This window comes from Schistocerca serialis, chromosome 2 (assembly GCF_023864345.2).
Source record: "Schistocerca serialis cubense isolate TAMUIC-IGC-003099 chromosome 2, iqSchSeri2.2, whole genome shotgun sequence".
Classification (NCBI taxonomy): Eukaryota; Metazoa; Arthropoda; class Insecta; order Orthoptera; family Acrididae; genus Schistocerca; species Schistocerca serialis.
In genome coordinates this window covers 453,569,672-453,581,816 of record NC_064639.1, presented here as the reverse complement: position 1 = coordinate 453,581,816, position 12,145 = coordinate 453,569,672, and the positions used below count along the sequence as shown (strand labels likewise).

At 40.5% G+C, this 12,145-nt stretch overlaps 1 protein-coding gene and 1 long non-coding RNA gene across 3 annotated transcripts in view; one reads left to right on the top strand and one right to left on the bottom strand.

Annotated features, from left to right (window-relative positions):
• The window catches only part of LOC126457337 (uncharacterized), a 46,972-nt gene extending 41,320 nt beyond the window's left edge, over positions 1-5,652 (top strand). For both annotated transcript variants that reach the window (XR_007585458.1, XR_007585459.1), the window contains exon 4: positions 5,524-5,652. This is a non-coding gene — a long non-coding RNA (uncharacterized LOC126457337). The remainder of the gene's footprint in view (positions 1-5,523) is intronic.
• The window catches only part of LOC126457336 (U6 snRNA-associated Sm-like protein LSm4), a 55,915-nt gene that overhangs the window by 8,184 nt on the left and 35,586 nt on the right, over positions 1-12,145 (bottom strand). The window contains exon 4 of the mRNA XM_050093551.1: positions 10,299-10,479. Within this exon, the coding sequence (XP_049949508.1) occupies positions 10,299-10,479 (181 nt within the window). The remainder of the gene's footprint in view (positions 1-10,298; positions 10,480-12,145) is intronic.

Here is a 12,145-nt window from a genome sequence, read left to right as displayed (position 1 = left end):
CTGGCACTACAGAATGCCCAACATGGGGCCTGCTTGCCTAGCAGCAGTGGGGGGAATGATACAATCACCAGAAAGTGGTCACTGTCACAGAGATTATCATGTGGGGAGGGGGTGAACAATGTAGTGAAGCCACGAGAGCAGCAGGAGAGGAGATCATGAGATTGACAGCAGAGAAGGTGCCACGAGTGTGCCACTGAAGTGGATAGGGCACCAAATATTGCAGAGACACAAATTGAAGTCTGTAATACATTGGTCAATTAGAAGACCCCTACCCGTCAAAGTGGCACTCCCCCACATGGGGCGGTTTGCATTAAAGTCATGGAGGAGGAGATACAGGGGCCGGAGCTGCTGTATTAAGATAGGCAGTTCAACATAAGGAAGAGGGCCTACCTGGAGGAGGTACCGTATTTACTCGAATCTAAGCCGCACCTGAAAAATGGGACTCGAAATCAAGGAAAAAAAAATTTCCCGAATCTAAGCCGCACCTGAAATTTGAGACTCAAAATTCAAGGGGAGAGAAAAGCTTTAGGCCGCACCTCCAAATCGAAACAAAGTTGGTCCACTTTAATATGAGACACAATTTATGTCGAATGAATGACTATACAGCTACAGTAGTTTGGTTCGAGTCGTAAGCTTAGCAGTTAAGCTTTACCAGGTAGCCATTGCTATGCGTCAGGCACTCCATCCATATTTATACGGGTACCCTTCCTTTTTCATGTGCTTCGTCTGGTTTCAATCGATTGCTTATTTTTCTCTGATCTCATAAGTGACGTTCTCTATGTTATAGTTGTTTACGTCACTCTAAGCTGAAAATGCATTATTGTACTGTGTCATGCATTGTTTGTAGCATTCTGATAATGAGTGTTTACTACCTGTCGTCGCTCGCGGCATGGCTTGCTTTCGTGCGTGCTACTGCGGCTTTTTTTTTTTTTTAAAAAAAAGAGGAATTGTTCTCAAAAGCAAAACAGAGGCAAGAGACTGCTATTTGTTGTTACTTACACTGCTGCTTTCTTTGATAATGATCAACAAGAACCAAATAATAGACTGCGTATGATAGAAGATCTTCTGAACGAGAGTTTAGTGAAAATTTTTCTCCGTCTGAAAATCTTTGCAGACGCCTCTTTAGTACATTACATTCTGCACAGAAATTAGTCATCTTAAATTTAAAAAATCTAGTCAACTGCCGTGCTTCATTTCTGACTGTATCACTATTAGGCATAAGAATAATACAAATATAAACATGACATGATATGTATATTCTTCCGCTTTTGCTGTTATCTCACTCTAGTTTTGTAGTTTATTAGGCAGACAGGATTTAAATGAGATAACAGCAAACACGAAAGAATACATGGCAAAATATTTATATTCGAATTATTCTTATGGTGAAGAGAATATTGCATGTGATTCACAATTCATAAAAGTTCCTATTAGCAACCATTTCTTCTCACAGGTAGGAAAAAATTCAGAATGTAGAGTTGGCCATATTGACAAAAACCCCAAACAGTCTTGCCAGTCGGATTTTCGTAGTACATTGAAATGCTGCTACATTCAAAGATGAACAATACGGAATTTATATTTACTTCGTTGGATAATGTATGAATATGTGGTGGTCGAAACTTGGGGCGGAGAAGCTTGTCTTCCACCTTTTTTTAAAAAATTTATTTACTGACGCAGAGGTTTTGGCGCCAGTATTTATCTTTGTGCCTACAAAGGAAGCCTGTGTAGCGCTATTTATATTCGATGGCAGAAGTTAGTTGTGGCGGCACCTACCTACATTTTTCAGAACTTCCGCTTAGTTTGCACTCGATTCTAAGCCGCAGGCGATTTTTTGGATTACAAAAACCGGAAAAAAAGTGCGGCTTAGATTCGAATAAATACGGTAGACATTGCAAATGGTGATTGTTGGGGTAGTTTGTAATCTTAACGCTATTGCTTCTGGGTTGGTATGATGTGGGAGCCAGTCACTAACGACATTTGTTTGAACCAATGTACAGACCCATCCAGAAGGTATCTTGGAGCTGGCACAGTACCGACAGAATGGCAGATAAACACGAATCATTGTAGTGAGGTCATCATCAATGTGCATTTCTTGAAGATCACTATAGAATGCAGAATAAGAAGAAACAAATTGTGACTGTAATATCCGTTGCAATTCCACTGGATTATCATGTGGCACGAGTCCAGGTTAGACATAAAGAAGCAGAGGGGAAGTCATGTCACTGGGTCAGTGGTAGTCACCGATGAGGAGGGGTGACGTCCATAAAGGCGCCGATTCAGAGTGGGTACGAGGGGGCAAAGCCAACTGCCCCCCCCCCCCCCCCCCCCCCCGCCCCCCGGGATGCTGGGAAGGCCTTGTTCTTGGACTATTACTTCTGTGGGAGGGAGGTGGTGGTGTGGTGTTATCAGTAAGGGAATAGCTGGCAGTGACATCTGGGTTGGACAGATAACAAGCAGCTTTTGAGCTCTCTGAGTGTAGGTCCCTTGTCTGACCCAAGGGAGAACATCTCTTCTCTGGCCGAGGAGGTCGAGGTGGCCGAGGAGGTCGAGGTGGACGTGGAGGTGGAGGAATGGCTTCTTGAGGGAAAGGGATGGGAGCTGCTGGGGTGGGGTGGGGGAGGGTAGTACAATTGGGGTGAGGAGGAGGGGAATGCATAACTGAGGCACAGTTAGAGGATAAATTCACAGGGTGAAGTCGGTCAAACTCTTCTGGGCCTCAAAGTAGTGGAGAAGGTCAAGGATCTTCATTTTGGGGATTCTTTTTTCCTTTGTGTACACTGGACACTCCAGTGAGTGGGGAGAATGTAGACCAGAGCAGTTTGCATAGTTAGACAGTGGAGTGCGGGGGCTCCCCACATGAGGAGGGTGGCCACATTCACCAAAGGTGTGAGTGGCAAGGCATCATGAGGACATGTGGCAGAACTTCAAGCAACAGAAGCAATGCACGGGAGGTGGAATGAATGGTTTGGCGTCACACCTGTATACCATGACCTTGACTTTCTTGGGCAGGGTATGCCCCCCAAAGGCCAGGATGAAAGTGCCAATGTAGGACATCTCTGGAAGTCCTAGACGAATTGAACGCCATGTCGTCCCAGATTAGCCCCAAATTCATCACTGGAATGGAGGAGAAGGTCCCTATGGAAAATTACACCCTGTAATATTGAGAAACTTTTGAGCACTGATATTCACCGAGATGTCTCCTAAATGGTTACAGGCATGGAGGGAGGCCGACTGGCTGGCAGAACTTGCCTTTATAAAGAGGGAGCCAAATCTCATCTAATTGTAGGACTCGACTTCACCGAACTTGTCCTCAACCTTTTTTAAGAAAAAGGGGTGCACTTGGTGGTGGCAAAAATCACCCCGTCGGTCCTCGTACAGACCAGGAACTGTGGAAAGGGTTCTCCCCAAGCCGGTTGGCTTGGCCCTCCTACCAGGGAATAGCCAAGAGGAAAAGCCAGGAAGGTAGTGACAGAACTGAGACAGAACTATTCCTAGGAAGAGAGACAGCCGCGGAAGAGCGGCCAGAGAGTTTAAACTGTTTCATGTGCCAAACGTCTGCCCTGGTACCATCCAATCCGATCTTGGGCTTGGCGCCACACAGCCACAGCAACAGCCGCCTGTCATTATGGTCACTGCCGGGAGTTCCAATGCCCAGAAAAGATAGGCAACCACTCCTAGGCCTCCACAAGGCATTCACAGTGCAGGTACCAGCAGTTTGACCCCTGTGTTGTCAGGGGCTCGGCCAGGTGGGTACATAACGGCCTCACCACATGGACTGGCTACTGAGCAGGTGACCTAGCAAGAAAGCTAAAGGGCTATGGCAGGTAGGGAGAGGAAGGGGGAAAAGGGAGTGGGAGAGGAAGAAGATAGGGAGAGGAGCCCCCACCACAGACGCAGGGATGAAGTCCTGGCTCACATAACAAATGTCAAATTTAGAGATGGACGTCAAATCCCTAAGGGGAACCAAAAAAGAAAAGCTGAAAAAGGAGGAAGAAAAGCAAACAAACCAAAATCACAATACGAAACAAAGTCAGAAGAGAATAGCCGGGCTGATATTAATAAGAACACCACGAGAGGGAACAGAAGGGGCAAAGGGAAAGGATTAAGGGCATGGAGGGAGAAGGAAGGGTAAGGTAAAGTAGTCTGGAAAAGAATAAAGTCTGAAATAACTCTGGGACCAGAGCATGCCATACACATACTCACAAAAGAGCTGTGTGCCCTCTGGGGCCATATCTGACAGACAGAAACTGCAGATAAATTTTTTATACTGATACTTCTATGGTAGTTTATTCACATTATCAACAATATCAGATAATAGGGCTTAGTTTTATGTAGTCAGTATCTCCTGTTCAAGTGGATTAATTTATAATTAGACTATTTATGTCCAGATGTTGCTGTTTCTTTTTGATAATCTTTTTCTCTTTATGCCTTGGATTACCATACACCTAGTTTTATAATCTTTTTGTATGTGACTTTAATGTGTGAAATAAAATATTGTTTTCTTCTGACGAATCAAATTTATATATATGACTTTTTCAGCTCTGTTAACCTGACTGATAAATGTGGTATGCTGGGATCACTGACAGTTTAGGAGAATGGAATTAATTAGTGGTAGATCCCTGAATATGTACTGTGAATGTAATTTTATATACTGGTATTGTTGGGCACTTTATTCACATATGGCATAAAGTAAGCAATGACATTATTGTTATTTATGTTCAGATGCTCTTGGTCTCTTCTTGTAGCTTTCTTGTTATAATTTAGTTTATAGCATACCAATGTATGATTTGAATCTAGTTTTATTTTGGTACACAAGATTTATCGTTTAGCCTTTTACTTAAGACTTGAAATTTGAGCTGTTTTTGTTACATGAGTGTCCTGATCCTTTCTGTATAGTCTAACTGTTCTTCACTGGGACATAATAATACAAGTATGTTGTCATTTAGATTTTGTAACTGGAAGCAGGAGGAGGAGAACATACACAAAGAATAGGTATTAAATAGGCAAGCTTTCGGAAAAAGAGGCTTGCTCTTATGGCAGAAGAACTGAAGAGGAAGGAAGAGGGGTGAAAGAAAAGGACTGGAGAGGTGTAAGAAAAGAGGCAGAGTTTGGAAAAGTCACCACAACGCCGGGTCAGGGGAGTCTTACTGGACAGGATGAGAAGGAAAGACTGACTCATTAACATTTTTGTTGTTATATCATTTAGATTTTACACTATGTACGTGATTGCTTTTATTATTTATTAATGTTTTAATAGAATATGATTTTCATTTACATGTTCCAGTATTTTCCCTTTTAACAGACCTATGCACATGTGTGAAATCAGAACCAAATTTTAGATTATGACTGATACTAACCATTTTCCAAACTTTTTGCTCGAGTAAGACATTGCCAGTAAGAAATTTTTACTATACTTCTTTTGACTTTATATGTGTAGTTACAATCCTAGTTTCATTAATAGTTCATTTTTCCACAGAGTGTATGTTTCTTTTTGATGATGTGTGTTGTACTTCACTTTATTCTCAGTTCGTCTTCGACCATACGATCTTTGGCCAAGCTTGGGTCGCAGTTGTGACCTAGACTATCAGTAGGCTACTTGTTGTCTGAACTGATGCTGTAAGGAAGAGGATTTACATTTTTCAAGTCATTCTATGCTGTTCATGTCATGTTTGAAAACATGAATGTCATGTGATGTTACCTTTGTAAAAGATATTTTTTGTAAATATTTAAAATCTACAATCAGAATTTTCTGTGTAAATTGTATTTCAATGTTCGCTATTTTTTCTTGATTTTGTTTTATGAATACAGCACTGTGAATGGTCTTATGGCTGAAACTGGTTGTGAATAAACTGATTTACAAGACGGCATTGACATTTCTTGCTAAAAGATTCTACATGTTTCATCCAATGACCCTACTACACTATGGAGAAGAGGGAGTCTTCACATTCTGCAACCCTACGCCTGTCAAAGCATTGCAAAACGACTGAGAGGTACTGGTAAAATAACTCTGCCACCCTCTAACATTTGTTTTCCCTGTCTTGTATGATACCTTTTTCCAATGAAAAGCTTCGAGAAGGAAGACTGACTTGACATGTGTCATATCCCAGCTGAAGAACTATATTTCTATCACCAACTACCAAATGAATAGCTGTTTTGCATGTCCATGTGGTAAAATGCTTGTATCGAAGACTCAAAATTTAATGCTGGATGTACATGTTTAGAGTAATTAAGCTGCAATGGTGTTAAATTTTTCAGTGTCTTGTGCTGCTGCTTGTGCAGATTTGGATTCATATTTCTGCAATGATTAATATAGAAAAATCAACCTGTTTCAGCAATACAATACTGCTATTTCATTAGTCCAAGAAAACTGAATTAGTACTTTTTGAAAGGATTATTTAAGCAATTGTGCAATAACTGTCACAGAAATATGTAGTGGCATTTCACCTCGACTGTACTACCACACATCCAAAACTCCTACGTAGGTAAGTATAAAAGAAGTTTCTTTGTTCTCCTGTAAAATTTGCTTTGTATTAGTTAGAATACTGATCAGGTGGAAAATTCCACTGTTCTGCTGCATTCTGATTATTTTTGTGACAACACAAAACAAGACGCAATTTCCCTTCTGTCACAGGATTATACGTGCCTCCTCTTAGAGAAGCAACTTCAACTTCAATTAGATGAAACATTTCATTTCACTGTTTGCTTACTGTTCTTTACAGTTTTACCAAAGGAAGGTGCTCAGTGTGAAAAACACCAGAACAGTTCCCATGTCTCTTGGCACACACTACATGTGAGAAGAGAAGGGTTTCCATAACCCATGTCCCTACTGTGGCAGTTAGTGTCTGCAGCAACTGCTTCACAGCTAAATCATTTATGAATCAGTGTCCCATTTTCTAACCAATAAGAGCTACTGTTTTATTTATGATGGAATGATATTTTATATAAAAGTTGTCTGTCCAACTGAAACAAAATTTGGTGCTTACATCTGAACAGCAGTTGAGGATTATATCAAGTAAACTGAGTACTTGTGTTATTACAATAGCTTCTGCAAGAAGGTCTACCAGCATATCAATCACCTATATTATTAAATGGCTAACTTCGTGCACAGTTCCAGTTACAGGTTGCCTATTTAATGGCTTTTGCTGGCTGCATTTTAAAAAAATTTAAATGTAGTCATAAACTGATCATTAAGAGGTATAATTTATATTAAAAGTTTAGCACACTTCAGTTAGTAACACACAATAATTTTTTTCTCTCCTGAAATTGCAGATAGATGTTGAAATTTCATGACAATATAGTTTGAAGTTTGCACTATGGAGGGTATTTTGTTTTCATATGCAGCTCTAGCGAGAGAAACTGGAACTACAAAACGAACAAGGCACGCATGATACTGTCATCAACTTGTGAAGAGCGGAGAAGTGTTTCGATATTTGTGGACCAAACTGTATTAAACAGAGTGAAATTCTCAGGGAAATGTGTGACTTGTGTGAGGACAACCATACCGATCATAGCAATGTCTCCAGGTGGTGTACATTCTTCCAGGAGGGCCATGTGAACCTTAGTGATTCACCACAGTGGGTGGCCAGTATTAAGCTGCAACCCCACAGAATGTTGGAGTCATTGAGGTAGCAATTTTTAACAACTGTGAACTTTATCATGGCAGTTCAATATTTCCTATAGTGCAGTGTACAATATTGTTCATGACTAGTTGAAATTTCATGCTGGGTGCCTCAGAACCTGACAGACAACCACAAGGACCAGCGAATGATGACAAACTTGGATCATTTAATGCATTATGCTGCAGAATGGCATGAATTTTTAAAGGTATCATCACTGATGATGAGTCGTGGACATACCAATACACACCCGAAGCCAAGCAAGCCTTTATGGAACAGAAATATGCTGGTTCTCCATCACAAAAAAACATTCTAAGTGACCCAGTCTGCTAGGAAAGTGCTTGTGACAGTGTTTTGGGATATGTATGGTATGTTACTGGTGGACTTTACTGAACATGAGACCACTGTGAAGGCTGCAGACTGTGTAAAAACTTTGGTTACGCTGCATCGTGTCCTTTGTGACAAATGCCACAACATTAATGCTGACAGTCAAACTTCATGACAATGCTTGCCTCCATGTTGCTATTCTGGTTTGTGAGAAAATTGAAAAATTTGGGTGCCAGGTGAACATCCACCATACAGCCCAGACCTTGCACCATTGGACTGTCAACTGTTTGGTCCCATGAAGAAAGTCCTGGTCAGCCAACATTTTGTGACATGTGGAAGTGAAGTCAGCAGTCTGCAGATGGCTACACTCCAACCAACTGCACTTGTATGCACAGGGCAAACTGAAACTGGTACCATGATGGCAAAAATGTGCTGAGGATGTTGGAAACTATGTGGGAACGCAGATACAAGATGTAAGTACATTTGTCATTTTTTTGTTTTGTCACTTATTAAACTGTTTGGTAAAAGAATTATTGTGCACTACTTTCCAGTTTTCCTTAGTATATGTCTTGAGACAGTATAACTCATGGCGTGCAAATTACCCAGACTATATTCATCCAGTATTCGAGGAAAAGAACTTAAGTGATTTCCAACAAACATGGCATATAATTTTAAACTTCTCTAAAAGTTATTCTCTCTGACACCCTCACGAAACAGTGAAAGAAAAGAAGTTTATCACTTACAAAATTTTCACTGTTCATGCTGTAAAACAGCAGCATCAGGTACAAAGTTTTAATTTATTACTTAATTACTACTAACTTTATTCACAACACATTTTGTAGACAGTATCCACATACACAGACAATTCATGGAATAGTGATACGCACATATACAGATGGCAGTAGAATCGTGTACACAAGGCATAAAAGGGCATTGCCGTGGCGGAGCTGTCATTTGTACTCAGGGGATCCGCGTGAAATAGTGATTATGGCTACATGACGGAAATTAACAGACTCTGAATGCAGAATGGTAGTAAAAGGAACACTCATGGGATATTCCATTTTGGAAATCGTTAGGTAATTCAATATTCCAAGACACACAGTGCCAAAAGTGTGGCAAGAATACCAAATTTCAAGCATTACCTCTAACTATGGATAACACCACTGCCAATGGCCTTCATTCCAACAACTGAGAGCAACAGTCTCTGCATAGAGTTGTCAGTGCTAACAGATAAGCAACACTTCATGAAATAATCACTAAAGTAAATGTGGAACATACGATTAACTTATCTATTAGGACAGTGCAGCAAAGTTTTGCGTTAATGGGCTGTGGTAGACAATTAACAAAAGTTCCGTATATGGCTGGAAAATTGTGGCCTGGACAGATGAGTTTTTACTCCAGTTGGTAAAAGCTGGTGGTAAGGGTTGAGTAGGGCGCACAGATCCTATGTAGCCATCAACCCAAGTTGTCAAGGCTCTGTGCAAGCTGCTGGTGGCTTCATAATGGTGTGGGCTACATTTACATGGAATGGACTGGGTCGTCAGATTCAACTGAACTGATCACTGACTGGAAATGGTTATTCCTGGCTACTTGGAGACCTCCTTCAGCCATTCATGGACTTCATGTTCCCAAACAATGACAGAATGTTTATGGATGACAACATGCTACGTCACCAGGCCACAATTCTTTGTGAATGATTTGAAGAAATATTCTCTATAATTTGAGTGAATGGTTTGGCCACCCAAATCACCCAACATGAAACCCAACGAATATTTATGTTACATAATTGATACATCAATTTGCGCACAAAACTCTGACTGGAAACACTTTCACAATTGTGGATGGTTGCACCATGCTGGGCAAAAGGAGGCATCCCATGACTTGTCACCTCAGTGTATACCACTGAATGCACCTGCAACATTATACCATTGTACAGCATATAGTTCAGGAGATATTATGCACATAAATATTGAGATGTGTGAAAAACTAGTTTTTCTTAAAACGGAGAGCATATTATCCACACTATACTCATGCACTGTTTGGTAATGAGAGCAATGGTGACTTCCAAACAACTTGAAGCATAGAATTAAACTTTTGGTTTTGATTTTCTCATTAGTTTATGAATGGATAATCCAAAATTAATGGGACCAACATAATTAGGGTTTTGTGTCTTCAACCATAAAGGTTTTACATGCTTAATGCCAAATATTTAATGCATGAATTCATTTGTAAAGTTATGAGACTTTGAAGCTATTTTATACATGAAAATTTGAGCCTTTAAAGAAATCGTGGGTGGGGAGAGGGATTACTTGCTCTTATACATACAGGATGTTCACATGGTTGAAAATTGTACTTTACCTCTTCCACTACCGCGTCCTCTCTGAGCCTGGCCTCCTCTGCCTTTCATTTCTCCACGGCCACGACCTTTCACTAATGTATCTTCCTTAACCATGTCAATTACTTCATCTGGAATTCGCAAGTATTTAATTGTGCTGCCTCTGATATAGCATTCTGGCATTCTCCAGAACTTGTCACCATCCTGTAAATAGTTTGAATAAAGTGAAACTATAAGAACATCATTACAATAAATATAATGAAAGCTTTGAATGCGCATGATGATGATGATGATGATGATGATCACTGACGAAATATGACGATCGGGTAACATAGAGGGCCAACTGCATAAACAGTGCCAACTACAGATCAGTTTTAGTCAATGTTCAGAAAAGTGTTGAACTAAACTAAACAAGACATGCATGGCAACACTTAAATTTAGCTATCGACATATTAACCATGTTTCAACCACTGATGCTGATCATACATCATAGATATGCAGTATTCATTATTTTGGGTTTCTTGATGTAAAGATGGAAGAAAATGAGTCAAGGAAATTTCCAAAAGTAAATGAAAAAGAACAATATAATTCTCAGCAATTAAAACTCTTTAGCATAGAACACCATCCACCACAGTGACCCAGAACATCAGGGAAGCAGCAAGTGGAATATTCAGGCAGCATGGTTTCAAAACAATGTTATGACACTTCCGGACAAATTTGTGTGCCAGACTATGACTCAAACCTGGGACTTTTGCTCTCCCTACTGAGCTATCCAAGCACAACTCTCAACCCAAGCGTGCAGCTTCACTTATTCCAGTGTCTAATATCCTATCTTCAAAACTTCACAGAATGTCCCGCATACCTTGCAGGATTAGAACTTACGGAAAGAAGGAATGAAGGATAATCCGGAGAAATTGCTTAGGCACAGGCTAGAAGATTGCTTGCAGAAAGTGTTGTGTGGGTAGTGACTCATGCTTTGATGTATCAGTCGGTAGAGCACTTGCTCACAAAAGGAAAAGGTCATATATTCCAGTCACCGTCCAGCACACAGTTTTAGTCTGCCAAGAAATTTCAATTTAATGCACACACTGCTACAGAGTGAAAATTTTTCTGGCTATGTACTTAATAATTATCTTCACAACTAACTAAATAACTAACATTATAGACAATATATCATTTGGCAGCTCATAATTCACAGATACCCAGCATAGGTTGTTTAGGGACGAGGTCAGTTAGAACACAAACTGTAGAAGGCTATAGTGTCATATCAGACTTTCGGAAGTTTTCTGAACATACTGGAAACATGTTACATATCACTGGTCATGGATTTAGCAGTTTTCTCAAAAGTTTCAATAGTCCACAAGTTCAGAGTTGTCCTCTACCTGAAAGTTGGTTTGGCCACAACAGTTATTTACTGGGCACAGTCCTTTTGGAGGTAGTGTACCACTGCTTTCTTTGACCTTTCATCAGGCTTACCTGTCCAGATATATGGGGAGCTACGGTTTAATGTGGACACCAAACAAGGGTGGGGATGACGACGACGACAAGAGGGTGGGGGGGGACACTTCAGATTAGCAGGAATTGACCCCACTGACCTTCAGAAAAATAGTCCTGCATGCAACCTTGGAGCCATCAAGACTTAACTCTATTTTTCAACTGGCCAATAAACATGACTACTGAATGATTTCTATGTCTTATTACATCTGTTGATCAGCTTATCTACAATTGTCACAGCTGTTTGAGCAAATGTTCGATCGTTAAAACTTTAATACCAATTGGCCGAAATTAGGTCCAAGTGTGTCCTCTACAGTGTTTCCTTCCTGACTAGGAATGTGGTGTCTTGCTGCCATAATGTTATGTTATGAGAGTA